The 27,487-nt window shown below is 31.6% G+C and overlaps 1 protein-coding gene across 1 annotated transcript; it reads right to left on the bottom strand.

Moving 5' to 3' along the window:
• Positions 1-23,060: 23,060 nt before the first annotated feature.
• On the bottom strand, positions 23,061-24,604 carry LOC127718995 (uncharacterized). Its single transcript, XM_052225087.1, has one exon. The coding sequence runs from the start codon at positions 24,330-24,332 to the stop codon at positions 23,568-23,570; it is 765 nt and encodes a 254-aa protein (XP_052081047.1). The 5' UTR covers positions 24,333-24,604; the 3' UTR covers positions 23,061-23,567.
• Between the last annotated feature and the right edge of the window lie 2,883 nt (positions 24,605-27,487).

Raw genomic sequence — 27,487 nt, forward strand, 5'->3', positions numbered from 1 at the left:
ATATGTGTGCGAATCATACTATTGCTTGAAATAAAGTTGGCGAAACTAAGAGATTGCAATCTGCATTGTAACTACCAGACTGAAATAAACATCTTTTGACTTTTCTAATTGTTTGATTTGTAGCTTCATTATAAATATTGATGTAGTTTTATTTATTTAATGTGAACCATAAAAAATAAATAGAAAATTTAGACAAAAATAAACAAAAAATAAATTGATGAAAATTGAAATTTAAAAGAATTTAAAAACACATTATAAAAACTCTTGATTTCTTAAATTGCGTTGTTCATTGTTTAAATGCATTAATTCATCAAATAAGAATAATTTTGAAGAAAAAAATCCATTAATACGCAACGATTATAGTTACAACTAGACTTTCTGAATAGCTTGAATGACTAGTTCATTTTTCATACAAGGATGACTTCATGCAAGAGCTTCTGATGACGACTGAAAAGAAGCTACCATTATCTTGAAACTTCACTTTCCACTATATAGATGATGTCATCTCGCTGAATAGTGTCCAATTTGTCACAATGTTGGACTCGTATTTTCCATTGAAATTAAAAAAAAAGGACTCAACAGATATAGTTTACTCTACCACTTATCTTGAAATCGACGATGAGGGTTGGTTGAGAACAAGTTTTACGACAAAAGAGATGAGCATAAATCAACCCATAAAAACACTCCTTACTAACCAATAAACTTTTCATTTCTATGTAGCAACATTATAGCAACACCTGCATATCTATACTAGTAAAAGAGGAGACCGATTTCATTGAGTCTCAACTCCTCTGAAACAATAACAAGTCGGAATATTTATGATATGACATATAAATGTAGAGTTTTGCATTTCCTAAATTTGTCTTTGCATGCTCAGTCGACGTACTGCCCGCAAATTTAAATAAAACTCTTTATTTAAACACTTGCCCAATTGTAACGCGATTTCTCGGCATCTTCTTGTGGAGTATATATCTCAAAGTTGATACAATATTCCAGAGCTTTCATTTACTTTCACGATTGTCGTGATAGTGCGTAACTGCTCACAATGAAGATATTAAATAAAGGCAACTATAGTATACCGCTATTCAATAGTCATCAATCGATTTACTAGAAACTGAAAGAAATCCGGGTCACAAACCAAAACCGTGGGAAACGCATCAACTATAAGTGGAACACAACGGAATAACAGAAACACTGAACTTCTACAACAACAAACTTTAACATACAAATAAACAGATTATTCGATACCAACTGCCATATGCCTGACTTGGTACAGGACATTTGAAGAAAAATGGTGGTTTGAACATGGTTTTAAACCAGAGTTCAAATGCAAAGTTGAAATCATCCCTTTGAAAATTTTATGGACGCTACTACGAGTTGGTTGACAATTATGAAATATCTGTTTTGCCAGATGACGACTGATAAGTTCCAATCGACGTAACCAAAATACCGTCATTTTTGCCTTGAATGTCACCTACCGAATAAGGCTTGGCACCGAGGTAGGAATTACACGAGCCACAAGATGGGTGTCACATGTGGAACATGATCTGCTCACCCTTTTGGAGCCCCTGAGTTCACCCCAAATATTTTGGGGGGGGTTTGTGTTACTCAATCTGTAGGTTTATTTGTTGTGTTTTGTATACTGTTGCTTGTCTTGTTCGTTTTTTGCCCGGCTTTGTCAGTTCGTTTTCAATTATGAGCTTGATGTCCCTTTGATATATTTCGTCACTCTTCAAGTAGTAAAATTTTAAAAAATTGTAGATCATTGTAGTTAAATGTATCATGATAACGATTTGGTTCTATATAACCGTGAGCAAATTAAGTTATTTTCGCGGATATTTGTCTTATTGCGTTAATCTTCTTCACTTTAGTTTGAAGCGATTTTTTTGTCGATTTTCATTACTGCAAGTTAATATCTTTAAAGTGCAAAAATACCAGAGGGACAATCAACATCTCAAACCATGAATCAAATAAACTTAATTAAAACCATGAACACAATAAAATTAAAGTCCAAGAGACGAACAACAGTCCATAAAACACAGCACAGCATGCAAACGATCACTGCCTAAAACAGCGAATGATTTTATGAGGTCAGGAAGGTATTCAACTTTTTCATTTTTTTATTTCACAACTGCTTATAATGTTTTATATACACAATGACCTGCATTTGTACTTTAAAAGCTTATGTTGAAAATACTCAATCCTATCTCTATACCTTTAAAATTTGGTTTGTGAGAATAAAGATATATAGAAGCATCTTTTATTCAAATAATTTAAGAGATTAAACTTCTAGACACATCTAATATGTCTCACACGATTTTAAACTAAATAAGAAGCAGCAGCATTATATGTAGTTCGTTGACATCCCGCTTTAGACAACCAAGTGTTTCTAAACAAGGTTACTTATTTCAATGTTGCCTACGATTTAGTCGCAAAGTCATGTTTGCATTTAAACATGATTAAAAAAGTTAATAAGTTTGACTTCGTAAAAAACATATTTTTATCTCAATTAGCTCGTATATATTCTTTTCGAACTTTAAATACCCCTTCTATTATTATGGAACATCATTCTCCTCCCTGATATTGACAATTAGCAATGAGCTATCTAAACATAGAATAACAACATGATCACTATTTGCAGACGGCAGATTTTTGGGCAACAGCAAACACTTCAATAGAAGGCTGTTCTATGAACAATAATTATTAATTGCATCTTAAAATTACAAAACAAATATTCCTTGACCTAAAACATATTATTTATCTAATTTGTTAGCATGCAAATATCGATCCCCCAAAATATATTTTGCTTTTGGAACAATTTTTCATTTTTTTTAGGATTTGTGATGAATTTCAATTTTCGGGAAATATTGCGCATATAACCTCTCATTTTTTTGGTTTGATTTGAAAATAATGTATTATGTTATAGAGAATTCATATGACCTTTTGAAAAATTTTAAGGTACAAGAATTAGAAAATGGCTTTTTGTTTAGTAATCGCAAAAATTGGAATGTTTTTCTCATGACCTTTGACCTTGATTTAACACAAAATGCACCGTACGATTTTTTTACGACCGGACAAAACAGAAATTACAGATTTTTAGCTTTCGAACGATATATAATACAGCCGTGTGTTAGGTGGGTGCATTAAAGTCGTTAACTAAGCGTCTTTTTGAAATAAGTCACTCGCCTATTATATGACGGACATTTTATTCCTGGCAGAAAACGCTTGCTAGAGGTTATCTATTTTATTTTGTTATTTTTGGCCATAAGGCTTCTTGTCCATCTTTGTTCTGATGAAATGAAATTTTCAAAGAAGCCGTGTCATGGCTGACCAAGGAGTCAAAATGGTTTATCTCAAACGATCGTCGACCAGTCAACTCTGCAGTTGGTAGTTCAAACTCCGCTAGAGGACAGATGTCTTCGACTTCGATCTTGATGAGCTTTGCCTTGTTTTCTGCCAAAAATCTATGGTTCCCTAAGGGCACTTCACCATCCTAAACTAATAAAAACTAGTCGCCACGATATAACAAATGCAATGTCTTTTAAAGTATCATGTATCACGAACAAAGAAACAAACAAAAAAACAGAAAATTGATAACAATTTCTTCAGAACCTAAACTTCATTGAAATTAAGTTACTTGAATCACTCTGAGTTTTAAACATGCATATGTCATCAGGTGCTTGTATTCTACATTTACAAAGGGAAAACACTTTTGAATCATATTCAAGATGGTTAGAAACGTTAGAATACCGAGTGATATGCAACAGATTGAATTATCTAGGATTGATAGTAACGTTGACAAACCGAAGGGTATGCAACAGATTGAACTATCTAGATCTGTTAGTAAGTTGACATACCGAGTGACTTGATGCGATATGCAACAGATTGAATCTTAAAATAGCATTCTACGTGGATGACCATACATATGATACATGACAAAGGAGTAACCAGTAATATATATTCTGACGTTATTACAGCACTTATCATAAACATTTCAAGAGGCAAATCAAGTTATACCAAGATGAAGTTTGTAGCGGTCCTTTTCATTGTATGTGCAGCAGTGATGATAAATCATCTTGTTGAAGGTAAGGGAAATTCTTAATTATTTCAATTTCTTCCTTTTAAACAGACTTTAAACTTTTTGAGCAAACAATAAAGCATGCTTAATCAAAATTTATTTGTTTATTAAAAAAAAAGTAGTTTAAAAACAAGAACGAAAATTCAAAATTGAAGTTCGAAAGAGTTAACAAAAAGATGGCTGAACACAGATATGGTTTCTGCATTCGTTATAATCATTTAGTTAGTTGTCAATATACATTTTTTCACATATTGGCTGACAAAATGTTGCTTTGCCAATTTTCCTTATCTATTGACTATCGAAACTAATCTTCTTTTTATACTTGTTTGAAACAAACATCGATGTTTAGAATGTAACTATATGTTGTACAAATATAATTTAATTTTGGATGTAACACGTCTTTTGATTAGCTGAAAGTTTTTTGTTTAATGCTCATAGACATGACGTCATCAACTTTTTTCATGATTTACTCTTAAAGATGAAATTAAGAATTAAATCATAAGGACTGACTGTAATATTTTTTCTGTCTATTCGGAGTAACCTAAAGAATATAGTGCAACATCTACGTGGGTTATGCAGTGTGCACCACATTAATGATGTTATTTCTTCATAGACAGAAACAATATAACAGTCATTCCTGAAATAAAACAATTAATCAATAAAATTGTTTTAATATGATTACTTTGTTCTTTTTATATTGTCTTTTTTGTAAATAGTTTCGTAACTATAAAGAGAATTTGTAATATCATATACTAGTAATATAAATGTTATAACAATACAGAAGATTTGTTCACTATCACACGATATTATTTAAGTGGTTTTCGCCTTTCTCATGGTTGATTCTGTTTATAAGTATGTATGTCTCCTATACTCGGTTGATTACGCAGTATTATGATTGACAGTTATATAGCGTATGTCTTTAAAGGAAATAACTTAAGAAATGTTCTTATAAAATCAAATTAAATACGTTGAAACATCATCATATCGAAATTCCGTTCTTTGTACGTTTTACACAGGTTCAAACAGAACAAAATATCGCATAATAAAAGCTTTAATATTTGCAAATAAGAACAATATTGCTTTGATATCATAATACCTCTGTTGCGTAAACTTTTTAACAGTTAACTGCACCAAATGCGCATGTCGACAATAAATGTCTCTACGGTGATGCTCGAGGCCAAAAATTTGAAATTCCAAATCTAATACAAACGGTGAAGAGCTGATCAACTAAAAGGACCTAAGGTATAAACAAACCGGACAAGGAATCAGCGCGTTGCATGATGGAGATATATTCCTTAATTTAACATGATTTCTAAAATTAAAAACCAAAAACAGTAAATTTCAATCAACACAATATCCATATATTGATGCCTGTACCGACGAACTGGCTACTGGGCTGGTGATACCATCGATGACTTAAAAGTAAATATATCAAACAATGCACTTGTTTAAAATTTAATAAATAATGTTGTCTACACACTTATAATTTTATGTCAAATATCTACATTTCTATTAGGGAAACAAAAAGGAAGAAAACAAAAAGTTGATAATGACAGAAGGAACGAGAGAATAGAAAAAGTTAATAACAGTGGTAGAAAAGACAGAAAGGAAAAAGTTAGTAAGAATGGTAAGGACGACAAAAAAGACAAACTTGGTTTTAACGAACATAACGACATATCGGGTGACGTGAGCAGGAACGGAAGAAAAGACAGAAATGAAGAAGTTTGTATGTTAGATATAACTAATATAGGCTAACCATGAGGACATTTGTTCGTATTTTGTATTTTCGGTAACCATACTAGTTCATTTCAATTTCAAATCTGACTGCACTTCAAAGCTTTTTGTAAGACATTCCAAAGATTGGTGTATCCAGACGAAATAAGTCGATTGGCTTTCTTGGGTTTTCTTTATCAAATCCTAATTGAATATTTCCTTAAGACTAAGGTAAATGGAATTGTGAAATTTACATAAGGGCCATAAAGACTTCAAGGATAGATACTGCTTTTATAATCTTATAAATATAAGAATTAGTTTAATTATATATTTAGATACACGTCATTGTATAGTTGATACCGGCGAATGAAAACCGTTTTGTGAGCAACACACACATGATAAGGATTGGTTTGCTCTAATAACCTTACATGTTGTTGAATATTAATATTATGAAGTATATGCTTTCAGTGAGGTGAGAATTTTTTTGGTCCGAGTTGAAGGCCTCACTGTGACTTTGAGTTAAAGAACAGCAAATAAAAGAGCTGTTCCTTTGCTTTTTGTGTGTTTTTTTATGTGCATGTATAGCTTTTGTGTCATGGATGGATACCCCATACCCTTTGTTTTTCTATTTTATTGATATGTTTGAAGATGACAGTTATAAACTGAATAAATGAAAGTAAATCATTTAAATAGCATGATCTAAGAATATCCAGTGGCAGGAAAAACATAACAGCTGCAACCTGAACTGTAGCAAATACCATGACCAGGAAAAGAATTACGATTGTTACCTAAATGAGATGGATGTTGATGTCTGAGAATATATGTTGCCTGAATTGCATTATAAATGGGAATTACACTTTATAAATTTGGTGCTTCCGCAGCGTCATTCTGTATTAACCTTCATCAGGAACATGTAAATTAACCAGTTGAAAACCACAAATATATACATACATAGAAACGTTATGCTTTATGACCAAAAAAAAATCTAAAACAAAAGCAAAATTAGCTTATGGTCAACATTGCCTGAGCAGCAGGGGTGTCGACTAAGTCCTTTAAATGAAAATAACACTTTTTTTCGTGCGTCCGAAGCTCTTTTTTGTGATTAAAATCAAATAATAAAAATTGTAATATTAATATCAACTGCATATTTAGATACACTTCAATGCAAAGCTGGAGAGGGAATATGTAAACATATGTGCGATGTTAATGAAGAAGACACAGGTTCATGCTGCAACAATTATAGATGTTGCCAGCCGCCTGCATGTAATGGTATGTAAACGGCATAAACATGTTACTGTGGATTGATTTATATTTGTTTGATACCAATTTTCGTGGGTTTGGTGGTACAGTGTAAACCATGAATTTAAATGTTTAATGAATTACAAATTGTCTATAAGGTTGCGAGCAGACTTTGGCAAAATCACGAAAATACATATCCAAGAAACTGTAAATTTACCTCAATCCACAGATGATTTAAGCCCTTTTCAACTGATTTTAATAAGTTGTTCTTATGTTGTACTGTTACACCACTGTCCCAGTTTAGGGGAGGGTTGCCGCGCCTTCAAACTAGTTTAACCACACCACATTATGTATGTGCCTGTTCCAATTTAGGAGCCTGTAGTTGAGTGGTTGTCAGATTTTTGAAGGTATTAATAACAGAAACAACATTCTCAGGTTTAAATTTCTAATAACAAAAATGGTTCATAAAGACTAAATTAAAGATATTTGTATTAATAATATTATTCTTTGCGAGAAATCTTCGAAATAGTGTTGCTTATTTACAATGTATTTGTAAACAGTTTTTCATTTTTAACTATTCCAAGAAACACTTCAGTATGCTCAGTGTAAAGCTAGAAACGGGGAGAATAAACCTGTGTGTGATGTAAATGAACAAGATACAGGCATAGGCCCTTTCTGCAATGATAACAGATGCTGTGAGCCGCCTTCGTGTATTGGTATGTAACAAACATCTTACCAGTTGTATAATATAGTAGATAACTTTTACTTTCTTTTTTAAACGCGTAATGTCCGAGTAAACTTCATTTACATGTCACTTGATAGTATTTATCTTGGTCATGTAGTATGTGTTTAACAAATACTTGTTCTGTTTTGACAATTGTTTGTCTTTTTTAAATAAGAAATGTTCAGAACTATTCAGGACATTCATTGCTAAGTCAGCAACTATTCTACTAAGACCACACTAAATGCTATTGTAAAAAAAAAGTGATTTGGATAGTGAAAAAATAGACAAAAGTCACAACATAAAGACCTGTAAATTAGAATAACACATTTTATATTCTTTTACAGCTAAAGTAGATTGCAACTGTAAAAATACTAATTGTAATGAAAATGAGTATAAGGACAACATTGGAAATTGTTCCGGAAGTGATAACTGTTGTAAGCCCTGTTGTCGTAAGTTCTCGTATTAAGTATAACCAAAAATACACCATACCTTTGATCATTTAATTTAATTACTTTTATCAAGTAAGAAAAGATTATTGCGGTCTCGGATAACCTACTGTATAACTAGTCTCTCAACACTGAGGTTGTGATTTCGAACCCGCATGTTTTAAAGGTGCATTGGACTCCAATCCTTATTGATTAGGATTGTCAGTTTTCCTGCCCAAGGTCGGGGGTTCTTTCCGGGAACTCCTGCTTCCTTCACCAATAAAAACGTACCGTCTAGATAAAACCATTATCATTGTTTCACCTATCAAAAATTAACGCAGTACATACTACATTTGAACAAGGCTTATATCAATCTATCTGAATCCCTTAATTTAAAGGTACGAGTCAATAATAATAAAGACACACAATAACGTATGCTGATGAAGGTGCAGACAGGCTGGTTGGTGAAGGCACTAACGGATTAAACTAATTTAGCAAGCATACGAGAATCTCTTCCATTGATTTTCTTGACAATAAGTCGTGAAAGTAAAACAAAAACAAAAAATCTACAGTGCAGCTATAAAAATTGCGATCACGTACTTTAACAGGAAAATAAAAAAAAAAACAGCATACATTCAGGAAAGCAAGTTCAATCTGTACCCGCTTCTACAGAAAGCTTGTTTAGTTAGATTCAGCTGTTGGTTGGACACTGCTACTACAAAATTAAAAATCAAAATGAATAAAAACAAAATCAAAAACACACTGATTAAAGGTTTTATCAAGTCTCAATATGATTTTTAATTGAAATCATCAGCGTTTTTTTAGAGGCATGTTAAGAAGTATTTGAATTTTCCTTAGTTATATCATTTTCCAGTGTTTTAATTCTTTTAAAAGCATTTTAATAGGCAGGGCACTTTTTTTTTAATTTTGTACTTATTCAGTTATTTAGTTCTAAAAAAAGGTGTAAAAAAAATACCTAAATCCAAGGAACATTCAAAAAGGGAAGGTCCATAATAACTAAAGAGAGACATTGACTGGACAGTTATCGTTAGCTTTATTGGGATTTTTTTTTATCTTTTTTTTTTTTTGGTAAATACATGTAGCATATAAAATAATCTTGTGATTATCAATAGTAAGTAAATTATCAGGGTATATTTTAATATTGCTTAAAATGTCATTTAAGTTGACTTTGTCAGAATCTTAAGTTATGTGGAATATCAATCCAAAATGATTTTTATGTCATTAACCAGACTTCTATTCAATAGAAATAAAAATTCTTCATATCGCATTGCTTTGTTCTGACTTGTTTATCAATTACTTTATACTAAATAAATATTGTATACATAAATATACTCAGCTCCAATAAACAGAAATCATATGGACGACAGCGGTAAGTGCAAAGAAAACTAGCTGTTGACCACATTTCATTTTTGTTTAAATTTAAATGTTTTTTTTTTGGTTTTTGTTTTTTTTTTTTTTTTTTTTTTGGGGGGGGGGGGGGGGGTAGAAGACGGCCAATAAGAAAAATAATATAAAAGTAACACAATAGAAAATCTGGTATTAAACATGATAAATGCGGATATTTAACAATGTAACCTTGTATAACCTATACACTTATATGAACTGCAACAGCTAGTACTATTCAAAATTAAAGACTGCTCGTTTTGGTAAGTCATTCTTGTCTCCTATTTTTGAATTGCACAAACAAATGATTTTCATACAAATGAATAGATTAACCAGTTGGTTCTCAGGCTTTATAAAGATAAAAATGCAGTCCAAAATCTTTTAAAAGTAGCTAACAACCATCTATATCGATGAACATTTTAATACACAAGATTTCTATAATTAACCACTTTCATTATTTAATATGACAGGTACGTGTGGTGGAATTTTTAATGGACCAGTGGGAAGTTTTACGTCACCGAATTTCCCATCAGACTATTGCAATTCCCTAAATTGTTATTACAATATCACAGTTGAGGAAGGCTCAAAAGTAATGTTGACGTTCACACTCTTCTACTTGCAGACTTCGTTAAGGTATACACATATTCAAATAATTCAATTCTGGATGTAACTTTTGATTGACTGGAAGTGTTTCGTCTATCAGCTCATATACATAATTTTGTCATGTTACCGTAACGTCATCAACGATTTTTCATCATTTACTCCTTAAAAATGGAATTTAGAATTAAATTATAGGGACTGACTTTAATATTTTTTCTGTCTATTCGAAATAACCTCAACAATGTGGTGCACTATTTTAAATAATCAGCTACGCGGGTTATTCAGTGTGCACCACACTTGTGATGTTATTTTTTATAGACAGAAACAAATATTACAGTCAGTCCTTATAATATAGTGCATGCTTTGTTAGTAATATTATTGTAGTCATATTTGTTTTGAGGATTCTAAACATGATAGAAAACTTGTTTTGCCAACACATGTTTAATTCGTTTATGACGTAGTTTTTTTTTTTTACTTGAACATTTGTTTTATACAAGTAGAGGCAGAACATTCCAAAAGAAAACCCTAAATCAAAGGTCGAGAAAATTAGATTATTGTAGTTAACATCATGATCTAAAGAGCAACAACGAAAGACAAACAGTGTACAAAACCTTGCACAGCGTATAACAAATGAGCAACACCAACCAATATCAATTATCAGTTGATCTCAGATATTCTGGAAAGATATTAAATAAGATCTTTTTCATTTAGTGGTACCCGTCGCGATGAACATCACAAGGGACAATAGACAATATGTTCTTATCATGCACTATATTTATTTCAAAGGAAATGAATATCGATCTTGTGTTAAACATTAATATTTCGGTCAGTGAACCTGTCGATGTAATGAGATACTAAAAGATCATTATTTATTTAGAATTAATGATTTTGAGTAGGTATATGATGGTGAGATTACAGCCGAGTCATTACTAGATACTTTCGGGGGAGGACCTAACGAAGGAATAGAATTCAATTCCACTTCCAATAAAATCATCATTTACTTCGAGTCTGATGGAAATGTTACCTTTCCTGGGTTCAGTGCCATTTATAAAACACTGCAGTAAGTGAATTTTACAGCTTATCCTATCAAATGAATGATATTAAAGTTCATATCAAATAGTTATATGAAACTCAGAACCAGAAAAATCAATAAGGAATCCATGGACTCTAGAAGGATGATTAATACTGATTGTGCCAACGAATTGAATATCGTATGCAATTGAGATGTAAATTAATTTGAGGAGGTACTTATCTAGTTTGGCAAATACAGGAATTCACATGTACGCGCAAACATGTCTAAGAAAGTTTTCTTTATGATGATATCATATTGTGTAAATAAAATCAAGACAATAAAACATCTACTTAAAAAGTACCCTACAATAGATGCACGTCCTTTCCACATTATAATGTATTTTTCTTTACTACTTACCACAAGATTATGAAAGAATAGTATGCAAACTGCCATAACACAAATATTAACGTAGAATGATAATCATCTTGTTATTGAAGTAAAGGATATCATATAACTGTGTTTGAAGAGTTACCATCATAAATATTGGATTCTAATGCAATGTTTACGTAATCATTTTTTTATTGGATAAATTTTAGTGTTGAAAAGTTGGCATCATAATTTTTTAATTACAAAATGTCAAACTTAGTACTTTTATTTTGAGTTTTTGTTATGAGTATGAATGTCTCTTTGGTATATGTCGCATCTCTTTTATTTCTTAATTTCAACATGTTTAAGTGCAAGACATAACATACTTCATTCGAAATTACAAACAATTATTTAAAAAGCCAACAGTGATTAAAATGTATTATTAGAATTATCAAAATGGTAAATTCGATGGCTACACCGTCTGATTTACTATTTATGAAACGCCTTAGATATAAATGTTTATGTTAATGCTATTTTGTAACGGAGTATCGATAGCTATCACGAATTTATTGTTATTTCGAATTATATTCAATTTAATTTCAACTCATGCCTCTTTTGCAGATGATTCTCCTACACAACATGCACAAAGTGGAAATAATATCAGAAAGGAGTTGTTAATAAAATATGTTACCTGCAGCATACTTCGTTTTCCTTCTTTTATATCAATAGTTTGAACTCCGGTATGGAACAATCATCAATACACATAAAAATGGTTATAGTAAAAAGACACAAAAACAATGAATGTTTTCCAGTCGTAACTCAATCTATGAAGCTTTACAATAATAGTATGCTCCATATCTAACCAATAAGTGGAATATGTTTTATATACTAATATTTAAATTATTGAGTTTTATTACAAAAAAACAACGTGTTCACCGACTTCCGTTTTAAAGAAACCCCTTTGTTCTACCTAAATGTCCCAAAATGTACTGCTATTAAATAATTGTCTCTCCGTAATCCAACTGGCCGACAGCATTCCCGTATTCATTGACCAGAACCTGTCGTTAGAGATTTGCCAACCACACAACGCAAGTGCGAAGGGGAAATCCGTAATAAATGATAAAGTCTTACATTTGATTATGTCAGTTGTAAATGAAGGCGGGAAATTGAACTGCAACTCGAAAAACATAGTACATTGAATATGCACAGTACCATTCAACTAGTTATCCTGTTCGTTAAAACAATACAATTTACATGCATATATATGTATGTGACAATATAAATCTCGCAAATAAAATAATCCAATATAAGAATAGAATATGATCGTCAATCAAATAACTATACGCTAGCTCTAATTTGGTGTTCCTAAGTTACTATGGGTCACTTGATGGCCTTTAACAAAGAGCAAAACCCACATCATATGGTCAGTTGTGTTGTATATCTGTGATGTATGTTTTCACAGTTTTGGCTGATGGATTATAATTATTGTTATGTTACCAATTATGTCTGTTTGTTGTGCTCATCCAATGTTGTCAATATATCGTGACTATAAACAACTGTCATACAAGTTGGAGTTTTATCTATCTATAAAACCAGGTTAAAACCAACATTTTCCGTGGAGCCTGTATGAAATCAAGATAATGACAATTGTTTTCCATTCGTTCCGTTGGTTGATAAAGTAAGGAATATGATTTTGTCAGATTGTATGGACTTCCTTCTTTTTGAATTTAACTTGAAGTTAGGTATTTTTGTTATTTTTTTTTTTTTTTTTTTAAATACACTGACATGACAAAATGAGAAACAATTCAAGCAAGAATATCAACAGTCTGATTTATGACAAAACAATGAATAAAAGCAAATAGAACATACAGTAACTAAACTATAATCCCACTTAACTACAAGTTCATAATTTGGAAAGTTCACATACATAATGTTGATCTCAGATATTCTGGAAAGGTATTAAATCAGATTTTTTTCATTTAGTGGTACCTGTCGCGATGAACATCACAAGGGACAATAGACAAAATGTACTTATTACGTGTCGCTAGGTAAACTAAATTTACGACAGTAAAACTACCGATGAACGTCCGCAAAGCTTCAAATACAATACAGTTATCTCTAACTTGTATAAGCAGAAGAATACATGACATAGGAGTGTTAGTAAATACATTATACCATTATATATTCCTCAAAACTATCATACGATACTGATAGATGGTTGGACATTGAAATCAAGTGAACTGAGCAAATCATAACTGACTCATTTTAATAATATTGAACTATTATTCCTTAAAGAGAATTGATTTAAATCTTTAGCTGATGTAACGATCTCTGATTTTTTACCTTCACACCTGACCTGTAAACGTGAAAGTAATTACTATCACGTGCCTTCGGATTTTTGAATAACTATGTTGCATTCGCCTTTATAGTAATGCATCTTCATATTTTTATATTCATCGTAGTAATACAAGAATAGGGCCTGGTTGGCCGATGGGTAGATATATTCATCGTAGTAATACAAGAAGAGGGCTTGGTTGGCCGATGGGTAGATATATTCATCGTAGTAATACAAGAATAGGGCTTGGTTGGACGATGGGTAGAATTACTTCGTGTTCATTTGGGTTTTTTTTTCTTTTTTTTGCCTTTGCGCTTTTTTAAAACCCGTTTTGGTGTCCATTTCATCATATGTCATTAGCTCGGACATGCATACAGAGAAATTATCACAATTATGTTGAGGTTGTCTCCCTTTTATTGTTGATTGTCAATGTATATACGGTAAAGAGTGTCATAACATGTTTAGCCGTTTGTCTTATTTGATGAAATTAATGATTAAATGATGAAACATTTCTTACATATAAACATAACATGACATTTGGGTTGGTACCGGTTTTGTATTATATCATCATCATTAAGCCATTCAATCGTTAATCAGTATCTGACTTTAAAAAAGACCCCTCCACACTAAATGTTAGGTAACATTCCGTTTATCAGTATCTGACTTTAAAAAAGACCCCTCCACACTAAATGTGAGGTAACATTCCGTTAATCAGTATCTGACTTTAAAAAAGACCCCTCCACACTAAATGTTATTTAACATTCCGTTAATCAGTATCTGACTTTAAAAAAGACCCCTCCACACTAAATGTTAGGTGACATTCCGTTAATCAGTATCTGACTTTAAAAAAGACCCCTCCACACTAAATGTTAGGTAACATTCCGTTAAGCAAAATATAGTCTTGTCAAACTTGGTCTTTCCTTTATATTAGTTACAATATTTTAGCTAATGCATATTGCAACCAGCAAATATTCGAATGAACCACGTTGATAAAGAAGAACACTATCACGTGACATGATATTTGTAGAATGCTGTCACCTTGCCTAGCATATTGCCAACATCAACATGTGTCTCTTAATTTTTCAAATAAAAACTGTTGCAAGAGATTGCTTGTGTAACTGTATTAACTATGCATTTAGATTAAACAAGAATTTTTCAAAGTATTTGATTGATTGATTGAATTGTTAATTGTAGTTTAAGATAATGATATATATTTCTTGGTTATCTTTTGTTCCATTTTGGTCTATTTTATGAAAGTTGTGCTAATGTCCATAATGTTTAAATGGATACGCAACATTAAGTGTGACTGATATAGAAAAAAAATTATTGATAATGAATTTCTTTTTTTTAACAAAGGTGTGCATTCCATTCAATTCTGTATTCTTTACATATTTCACTGATTTTATCAATTCTTTATAGATTTTGCCCATTTTTTTTTCTATTTTAGCATCCTATTATTCTCTATTCCTATATTGTAGCACTCCTTTATTCTCAACTCTGTATTTTTGTGCCCATTTTTTTTTTTTTTTTTTTTTTTTTTAGTAGTAATAGCCAATTATTCGCTATTTTGCAAACCTTATCAAGACATCTTAATAGTACAATTTAAACTAACATTTACAACTAATTCGATAGTTGATTAAGAATAAGTATACCAGTAAACTAGTGATAAATCGATACGAAAATTACATCTGAAAAAAAAAAAATATCAGAGAAATGTTTGAAGTTACTTCCATTGATTTGATTTTTATAATCACATACATTGGGAGTACATATGGAAGCCTTTCTACTATGTCATATTTCACAAACTTAGTATGTTATCAATACACCCAAGTTGTCATAAATCTGCACCAGAAGATAAAATAATGACATCAATGTAAATGTTGACAAGACGAAAGAAAACACTTCGTTTTTTTATGGTAAAAATAGTTACAATTTATTTATTTATACTTGTTTAAGTGAAAGAGGGTCTTCAGAAATACTGTGAAACTGTTTACTCGCGTAGTGGTATTAACCATATGTGGGTTCTTAAAAACTCTAAAGAACATCTGGATAATTCTAAATCTCGGTCTTTTTCTGAAATTTTCCTGTATTCTTTTTTTAAATCTGAGTCTTGCATTGCTTGTGTATAGTTGATTAGTTTCTGTACAATGGTTTTAGTGTAACTGAAGAAGACAATTGGAAAAGACTGATTTTGAAAATGAAATTGAATTTTACATGTTACTTCTTTGTGATGAAAGACGTTGCTGATGTTGGTAGCATCGATTACTTTATTTGAAAACTGCATTGGAGACACATTTCTATTTTCGTCGTTTCTTATTGTTGAAAATAGCTACATCACAAATTATATTTACCAGTCTGAATATTGGGGAAAACATACTTAAAAGACAAAGCTCCAGTAAATGATCTAGATTTGTAAGACTAATTTGCATTTGAACTGAGGCAATGCTTTTGACCATGACTACGATTTGGTCTTGAGCTAGCATTGAATAAACGCAATACATCTACATTAATACAGGCATTCTAACAGAATTGAAAAGAAGAACCTTATTCCCTCATCCAAAATATTTCCCTATCTCGTCGGAAAAGAGCTTATGTTCATCCAATGTTTTTTTTGGGGGTGGAAGGGGGGGGGGGGGGATACATGTTTTCTGTCCCATTTTAACAATTGAAAAAATACTTTCGAAAAGTCTATTTCTAGCAAAAAACATGAATGACCCTTTAAAGAAGCCTTGTGGTGAGTTTGGGTATATTGAAAAAAAAGTATGGGGAATTGCTTTTTATATTAATGCGCAGCTTAGAGTAATGTTAACAATCTTCCACAATAAGGATACGTCACAAAAAAGATAGTATCAAAATTGTAATCATTAACTTATAAACTGAAATATCTCGCTTGCTTCACTGGACATGACTGAATTATATGACGAACGTCTTCAATATCAAAATCTTACTACATGGTATCGCATAAACTTAACACTATCGATGATACATGAAAATGAGGTCATCATATTCTAAAATGACCACTTTATGTCTAACTTGTATAAATCTTTCTGAAAATTATGATCTTAACAAATTAATAACATTCTTATTTATCATGAAATTATTTAAACATAGTCGTAACATTCTGAATTTTTTTCAACAAACTTTTACCATTCTAAATTCTAAATTTTGTCATAATAGATTCTTCTTCGATTTCAAGGAGTTTATAAAGTGTTCTTTTCATTTTTCAAATTTTTTTTTGTACAGATATGTCTTAAATAAACTCGTCACCGATACCAAGATTAAAATGTTGTACACCAAACGCGCGTTTCGTCTACAAAAGACTCATCAGTCACGCTCGAATAAAAAAAGTTAAAAGGGTCAAATAAAATACAAAGATGAAGACCAATTAGGACCCGAGATTCCAAAACGTTCTGCCAAATTTAGCTAAGGTTATCTATTCACTGTGTGATGAAGTTGTTGCATGAATTATTTAACATTCTAAATCCTAAATTTGGCTAAATAGATTCTTGTTTGGAAAATTGAGGTCCATTAGGGTATCATCAGCGTTCCTGTTGGAGGTAAATCCAGAAAAGCGTTTCGGTTTCAATGAATTTATAAAGTGTACTTTTCATTTCATTTCGTTTTTATTTGTACAAATATGTCTTAAAAAAACTCGTCACCGATTACCAAGATTAAAATGTTGTACGCCAAACGCGCGTTTCGTCTACAACAGACTCATCAGTCACGCTCGAATAAAAAGAGTTAAAAGGGCAAAAAAAATACAAAGTTGATGACCAATTAGGACAAAATTCCGAAACGTTTTGCCAAATTTAACTAAGTTAATCTATTCACTGTGTGATAAAGTTGTTGAATGAATTATTTCAAAAATATTTTACTGTTGTCTTCTGCTATTTTGGTATGGTACTATCACCAGTTAAATGCAAATAAATAATTCTGAATTTGTACAATCGTTCGTCTTATGTGGTTTTTTTTTTTATTTCGTAAGACAATTTTTTTTTTTCGATTATTCTCTTTTAATCACATTAAGGGTCAACTTTCTTATCTCAAATACAGATATCATGTTTAAATAATTATAGACTGCACAACATTAAACCAAGAAATGAACTTTAGTCCTGAGACAAGAATTCAAATAGAAAACCTCAGTAGAGATCTGTGCTATGGACTCCATACTCAGAGAGTTTTGATGCAAAAGAAGATTTAAGACTATATGAAGTGATCTTAACCCAATAGGCACAAATTCTTCTGGTTGTATATTTTACATCTTATTTTCAATTTTACTAAATTTAATATTGAAATTACATCTCAGATAAGGGTTAATAATCTAAATTAAGATAAGGACCAGAGGTTGAGGACACTATCACATGTATAAACCTGTAGAAGTTACTATTTTTTACATCTTATCATAATAATTTTAGGGTTTGAGTTACTTTTAAAATTTATGAGTTACTATATACATGTAATTAATGCAATTAAATCTACTGATGTAAATATTCTCACTGTTATTTGTTTAGTACGAATTTCACTTATTTTTGTTCTTTTAGCATTGCTTTAAAGTATCTTACCATACCTATTGTCTCTTTAACATATAATAAAAAGATAAATAATGGCCTGCTGTAAATATATCCCCTTACCACCTTTTCTTTTATAATAATTTTAATATTTTAAAGATAAGGTTTTCATATTTTACTACCGTGTGACATGGGTGCTCCGATGAATTTACAAAGCAAAGAAAAGAAGTTATACGAAGAATATAAATAATAACTAACAAACAAAAGGAGGATAAAGCAGTTTATTCATTACAAAGGAAAGAAAGCTAGTACATGTCTTCATAGCATTAACAAATTTTTAAATTGGAAAATTATTAAAAAATAAGGATAAGCTGTTTAGACTATAATAGAAAGGAAATTTGGGATTTGTGTTACTGCTTAGGATTTACAACCATAACATTTTCGTTCGTTTATGAAAAACAAACCTATATTTTTATGAACTATATGCAATGAATTGTTTAATCATTATATGCAGATACAAGCACACAAAAACATGAGAATTATTCAATTCTTGTATTCATATAAATAAAATTCAATTTTTAATGTTTAATTACCTTTTCTATTAGAATAAACTCTTGTATATTTAGATAAGATTTGCTTAGTATATTGACCATAGTGACCGATAAGTTGTCCAATATGAGTATGGTGGAGCCGGAAAGGTACACAAAACAATGCCCGATGCTACAGTTCAGTCTCACCAAGAAACTTGATTTCTTTTCGTAAAATCTTATATATAGAAAATGAAATAATTGTATGTTACATGGTATGTACGCGCATCATTACATTACATTGTTGCCTTAATTGAAAAAATCGATACCAAGGGAAAACGTGATGGATCAAAATTCTGGTCCGAAAACCAACCGCTTTTTGTTTTAACATAAAACATTAATTGAAATAGAACATTTTATTTTTTGTTCTTGTTATTATTGAATAGCTGTTTTTTTTTTTTTTTTTTTTTTTTTTTTTTTTTATTTAAAAAATAGAAAAAGTCTTAAAAAAAGAAGATACAAGTATGCACAGGTTCACAATAAGACAGCCATCGTAGTGCCAAATATTTCTCGCAATATAGAAAATGTAGAATTTGGAACATTATTCATTTCAAAGTAAGGACAATATATGATTAATAACAATGTTTATATTCTAATTCGCCAGCTCAAACGAATATAAATTATTTAATAAATAAAACAACACATAAATAGGATAAGTGTGCCTATACAGGTGTAGCAGCCTTTAATATTATTTACATTCACAATTCTTCAAACTAAAGTCCTTCACTATAATTCAGACAAGCACACTACCAATCCAATCATATAATAGAATATACAGTAACACAATCAAAAACTATCTACAAAAGAGGAAAAATTCATATTAATATAGTGTAATATATGTATATCCCCACGTTAACAATAACCAACTCATAAAAGGGGTGGGTGGGTGGGTAAACATATAACGAACTGCTGCTACGTTAACTATAGGCAAACTTCGAATAACTTTATTTTCTCAAACGAACCCCTTAAGTAATACTTAATCATGCTTTTCACGAATCTCATGAGCGCATATACCCGTAAAAACCGCATTGCGGGTATATGCCATCCAATCAAATAGAACATAAACACACACCATGTGCTTGATGTAAACACACACACGTGTTTATAGTAAACAATCACTTGACCGTAACTACGTCATGTGACCAATACCTTTAATAAATATATTTATATTCTAATTCGCCAGCTCAAACGAATATAAATTATTTAATAAATAAAACAACACATAAATAGGATAAGTGTGCCTATACAGGTGTAGCAGCCTTTCGAAAGACAAAGAAAGCCAAGCAGATCTGAGCAAAGAATAATACACATATATAGTATATCTATAAAAATTAAATTCCCAAATTTTTAGACACTGTCAGTTTTTCTTTAACATTTTCTCTTACATAGCCATCTTTTGCTTTATCTGAAGCCAATCTACCATGCTTCTTAAATAATCTATCATGAATGCCAGCTGATGCAGCTGCAGTAGCTCCACCTGATCTCAAGCTATGTAATCCAAATTTTGACTTATCTAAACCGATAGATTCCAGAGCTGATAATATAATTTCTCTAACTCTAGTATATGACAAAGGTTTAAAACCTCTCAGTCTATAAGATCTAGATTTTTTACATAAATACATGGATCTAAATATATAATCTGAAGATGATGCATCTATATTGGATAATAACAAATATTTCTCCAACATACTAACAGGGCATGTTTGTGTATCTGTTCTAGCAATTAAAACTTGTGTGCCTTCTCTATAACGATCAGTTTTGCTTTTCTATATGAGCAAAGAGACATGTGTATCAGCAAATTTTAAATCAGATCTTTTTAAATTTACCATTTCAGAAAATCTTAAAAACCCTGCGTAACTAATAAGACACATACAACAAATTCTAATTTCTATAAGATTGTTACATTCTTTACCATATTTATTAACAATTTTCTTTAAAATATCTGGCGTAATTGGTTCTTTTTTATTTACAATAATATGTCCAATCTTTCTATGAGCTCCTTCTTTAACCGATATACACAACTGTGAATTACACGGATTAGAAAAGCCAGCTAGTTTGTGAGCCCAGCTTATTGAATAATATGCTTCTTCAACCTTAGCATACGAGTTAAATGTCTTTGATATGTGTATTAAGTACAATGAAACATAAAAATCTGAAGCTGGTAAAGGTTTAACATAAGAATAGTTATTACACCACTTACAGAAATTGTTAAATGCATAAGAGTATTTTCTTTTGGTATTCTCGGCTTTCGAATGGAGACAGAACTCAGGTAGGCAGTTAGATAAAGATGATAAATCTTGGTCAACTGGCTTAGGCAAGGATTTCCAGACTCCACATGAAAAAATATCTGAAAAACGTGCATATCAAATAGAAATATAATCTACTATACTACTACTAGCTTACAATATATTTAAATGACCTTGCCAGATTTATTTTTCACACTGGCCATGTCAGGTGAGACATTGCCTATTTAATTTGGCCTTGTCATCAGCATACGACCTTGCCATTACTTTGGCCTTGTCTTTACCATACGACCTTGCTCAACAGCCTTGTCGTAAATTCTTACATGAACTGAGCGTTCAATCTAATAGCTAAAACACTAGAAACGAATTCAGAAGATCCCAACAAGGACTTATTATTCTTACCATGAATAAAAATGTTCTGATTTGGTTGAAATTCTAAAACATCAGTTACATAGGGTTGCAAATGCGAACCTTTTTTAAAAATCATTGTCCAATATGAAGAGGAAGGCCACTTTGGAACTATCAAAGTGCCTCTAGCCTTACATAAAATCAAATGTTTGATTGCTCTACAGACAACGGAAATTGGAGGAACAATCAAATTTACTTCATTTTTCCAATTTTGCGTGAACGCATCAACTGCTTCAACACCTGGATTCCAGAATTTGGAATTAAATCTTGGTAATTTTTTATTCAAATTACTCGCAAACCTGTCCACAGTATGCGGACCCCACATATTATCTACTAATTTAAAAAATTCTTTATTTGTTCCCCAGTCTTCTATATCAATCATTTTAGAAATATAATCAGCTTTTGTATTCTTAGATCTCGGGATCCAAACAACATCTAAAGTAATATTCAATTCAGAACACAACTTAAAAATATTAATAGCTATCTCTTGTAAATGTACTTTTGCACTTCCTTTCTGAACAATGGAAACACAGTTAGTATTATCTGTATGCCATTTAACACATTTATTTCTTAAACGGTTCTTAAACGACATCAAAGCCAACAAAATAGCTTGAAGTTCTCTCCATGTAGAACTCTTTAGGGACTCTTGTAAAGTCCACATCTGATGAAAAATATTAGAGTCAATATCTATCGAGTAAGCACCAGCCGCTACGTTACTGGCATCAGAATATACAAGCACGTGAGGAAAAGAATAACCTGCTAAATGTTTTCTGTTCAATCTTTTAATGTTATTCAGCCAAAATGTGAGCTCATTAAATACACAATCAGGACATTCCAATATTAACTTCAAATCCCACTTTACTCTGTATTCAATTGCCCAGTGTAAATAACGGGTCATTAAACTAGTTATGTTACCCATGACTGGACACATAGAAATTACCTTTCCCGTTACCTGAGCCAGTTTACGTGCTGTGAAATTAGGAAAGTTACTCAAAATATCAACCAATGATGTAAGTGTATTATCAATCCGTCTATCTGATATACTAATTGAAAAATCAGAAGAATCCCAAACTAAACCTAACCACTCTAAACATTGTACTGGCTCAAAAATAGATTTATCCATGTTAATTAAAAACCCTGCTTCTAACAAGGAGGTTTTCACGAAAGATGAACATTCGGAAGCTTCTTGTTTATTTTTACCCATTCCAAGTCCATCATCTAAGTAAAGTACAATATCTACGCCATTTTCTCGCCAATATTTTACGATTGGTCGTAGACATTTTGTGAATAGATATGGAGCAGATGATAGACCAAAGGCTAACACTGTAAAACAGTAAAATTTTTCGTTCCAGCAAAACCCTAAATATGTTTGTTGTTTAGTACATACGTCATAATGAAAACATCCAGACTTAAGATCAAATTTAAATTGATAGCAATCTTTTGTGAAATAATTTAAAGCCACTTTCCAGTCCTCAAATTTTATTCTTTCTTTTTTAATAAAAACATTCAGTTCACTTAAATCTAAAATCAGACGTTTTTTGCCCGAACTTTGAACTGCAACACTTAGCGGATTTACAACAAACGGTTGAAATGGAGTTTCAATAACACATCCGATATTCAGTAATTCTGAAATTGCTTCATTTACAAATTTAGAATGGACATTTGCAGATTTGTTATTCTTAAATGACATAGATGTAGGAGTCTGCAAAAATGGAATAACGTAACCATGTTGGATAGTATTGATAACAAATTCATTTGCACCTATATGTTTCCAGAATTGTATATGCTTGCGTAAACTATATTTTACCCCTTTTGCAACAGATGAAATATCAATATTATCAAAATATTTAGCATGTGACAGAAACAGTTCAAACTGTCCGTAAAGATTGCTTTCATCTAAAAAAGTAGTATCAAAATACTTATCATTAACTCTGTTGCCTTGAAGTCCCTGGGACAGCTGGTTTTGTACTGAAAAGGGGGCACTGAGTTCGCCAGTGACCAAGCTGGTTGCAGTTGTAACAGATGTCATGAGATGAGGGTTCCCTCCGTCTGCTGGTCCGAAAGGGCGGCTGTTGATAATTGTTTTGTCGAACATTGTGTTGATTGGGCATTGGAGCAGGAGGAGCAGAAACAGTAGCTGTAACGGTTCTATAAGGATGAGGTCTTTTCTTTTCCTTGATACTCCTAATGGCACGGCTTTCTGCAGAACGAATGCGTTTCTCATCTTCTGAGTCGGAGGCAAGGTCGTCACTCTCATATTCGCGGACGGTTTTCCAGCCTGCGGGAGATTTGTCTGCAATGCGGATGAGTTTATTACGCTTCTTAACTTTGAGGATAGCACCAGATACCAATTTAAGACATGCTGCATCTTCATCAGGAATACGCTTCTGAAGCTTAACAAGGTCGGCCATAATTTCACAATTGAAATTGAACTGTATCTGGTTACCCTCACCTTTAAGTTTAACTGACACTTCTTGCTTGAGTTTGGTAGCGAAGTTCTCATTGCCAACGGCCAAGTCTTTGTGAAGAGTAGCGATCTTCCCGTCAAGATAGGTTTTAAACAGCGAGAATGTATCCACCAAGTCGTTATTACCAGTATGATGTGCAGAACTACCATTAGGCAACGAATGTACACTAGGACCAGGCAAAGATTCATGGTCAGAATCTAGAAGTTTCTCGGAGTCAGACATACCACAATAACGAACTGCTGCTACGTTAACTATAGGCAAACTTCGAATAACTTTATTTTCTCAAACGAACCCCTTAAGTAATACTTAATCATGCTTTTCACGAATCTCATGAGCGCATATACCCGTAAAACCGCATTGCGGGTATATGCCATCCAATCAAATAGAACATAAACACACACCATGTGCTTGATGTAAACACACACACGTGTTTATAGTAAACAATCACTTGACCGTAACTACGTCATGTGACCAATACCTTTAATAAATATATTTATATTAATGCCTAATCGTAAACTGTGATATGTATATACGAACTGTGACCAAAATAAAGCTACATATATCCACCAAACGTAGAATTATGTTTCCACTATAGTTTGAACTTTGTAAATATAACTGATGCACAATCCACGCCTCTTTTGGGGAGATATATAATATTCATAGATAATTTGTTTTGTTTGCGTACTGGTTCCCAGATATGATCTATATGTTTCATTTCATAGAGACATAACTCGGGAATGTTACTAGTATACATACACATGGATAGCGGCTACATTGAATTCTGAGGAAGACCTAAAGTGAAGGGAGGGGTAGTACAGAACTTTAGTATATGTTTTAACTCTTGGAAGTTCGAGGCATATAAGTGTTGAAAATATGCCGCACGGCCCTATGTTTTGACCTTTGAAAAAAATAGCAGTGCATATGAACTTTTCATTCTAGGATATATTTTTTTACGAAACTTCATAGTAAAAGTGGCACAGTTTTAGCAGTAAAAGGAGTTCTATATTTACAGAAATGCAACCTATACAAGTGTTGTAAGTGACAATCATATAGTTATTTTATCTCTGCATAAAGCATACAACATTTCTATAATTTCAGTCAAAATCATATTATTATTAAGAAAATTCTTAAATTATTGTGAACCATGATTACATAACATGACAAAATTAATATCTATTCTTAAATAATATTCTAATTGTTAGAATGACAGTAAAGAAATAAAAAGAAACGCAATCAAATATATAAGTGCATGCATTTTTAATGTAGAAAAATAAAATTTCCCCTTTATAAACTAAATGCGTCCGGAGCTTTTTTCTGGAATTACTAGCTTCATCACGAACGCTTAAAGCCACATCTTTGAAAAGTCAGGAATGTATAAGTACCGAAACACGCGAAGAGCTATATGAGCAAAAACGATTTTGCCAGAGAAGGTAGAGCATTTTGATATACTATAGAGTGATGCGATTTCGTTCTGGATACAAGTTTATGGTATTTTTATCTGTTAAAAGTATGCATAAAATATATTCTAATATAAAACTGTCGTAATTTCGGCCTCTCGCTCATAAACGATATTAACAAAAATACCGAACTCCCAGTTTAATTTAAAAAGGTGGGGTCCATAACACCTGACAAAACCAACTGCTCTACTATATCAACCAACTGCTTGCTCTACTATATCAACCAACTGCTCTACTATATCAACCAACTGCTATACTATATCAACCAACTGCTCTACTATATCAACCAACTGCTCTACTATATCAACCAACTGCTCTACTATATCAAACAACTGCTCTACTATATCAAACAACTGCTCTACTATATCAAACAACTGCTCTACTATATCAAACAACTGATCTACTATATCAAACAACTGATCTACTATATCAAACAACTGATCTACTATATCAACCAACTGCTCTACTATATCAACCAACTGCTCTAACTGCTCTACTATATCAACCAACTGCTCTAACTGCTCTACTATATCAACCAACTGCTCTACTATATCAACCAACTGCTCTACTATATCAACCAACTGATCAAATGGAAAACAAATGTCATATGTCTAACATTAATGACAGTCTAATTTATAATAAAACATTTTTACGAAAACTAATGTCATATTCCTAACATTAATGACAGCCTAATTTATATTAAAACATTTTTACGAAAACAAATGTCATATTCCTGACATTAATGACAGCCTAATTTATATTAAAACATTTTTACGAAAACAAATGTCATATTCCTGACATTAATGACAGCCTAATTTATATTAAAACATTTTTACGAAAACAAATGTCATATGTCTAACATTAATGACAGCCTAATTTATATTAAAACATTTTTACGAAAACAAATGTCATATGTCTAACATTAATGACAGCCTAATTTATATTAAAACATTTTTACGAAAACTAATGTCATATTCCTGACATTAATGACAGCCTAATTTATATTAAAACATTTTTACGAAAACAAATGTCATATGTCTAACATTAATGACAGCCTAATTTATATTAAAACATTTTTACGAAAACAAATGTCATATGTCTAACATTAATGACAGCCTAATTTATATTAAAACATTTTTACGAAAACAAATGTCATATGTCTAACATTAATGACAGCCTAATTTATAATAAAACATTTTTACGAAAAAACAAATATGACAGACACAAACCAACCACAATAACTGAGTTACAGTACCAAGTCAGCAATATGGCAGATGATTTTTCACTTTTTCCGTTGATTAAAAGCGTTTCATGTTGTCAGTTTTTATGGACTTCCTTTTTTTTTATTTGCCTTGGACTTCAGTATTTTTGTTTTATTTTTTTAAAACATAAGCTATCACTTTTTCTTTCCTATTTTTTACTCTATTTTATCATTTTATATATTTTTCAATTGAATATGAATATAAGAAGATTTGGTATGATTTCCAATGCGATAACTCTCCACAAGAGACCAAATGACACAGATGTTAACAACTATATCATGTATAGATCTCCGTACGGCATTGAGTAAAACCCATACTGCATAGTCAGCTATAAAAGGTCCAAAACATGACAGATGTAAAACGAAAAAAACTAACGATGATTTATGTGCAAAATAATGAACGAAAAACAAATATTATATACAGCAACAAATGACAACCACTGAATTACAGGCTCCTAACTTGAAAAAGGCATAGATTACCTTAGATGTATTTGGCACAACTTTTTGAAATTTTGGTTCCTCAATGCTCTTCAACTTTGTACTTGTTTGGCTGAATAACTATTTTGAGCGTCACTGATGAGTCTTATGTAGACGAAACGCGCGTCTGGCGTATTAATTATAATCCTGGTACCTTTGATAACTATTGAGACAGGCACATG

Source organism: Mytilus californianus, unplaced genomic scaffold (assembly GCF_021869535.1).
Source record: "Mytilus californianus isolate M0D057914Y unplaced genomic scaffold, xbMytCali1.0.p SCAF_10, whole genome shotgun sequence".
NCBI lineage: Eukaryota > Metazoa > Mollusca > Bivalvia > Mytilida > Mytilidae > Mytilus > Mytilus californianus.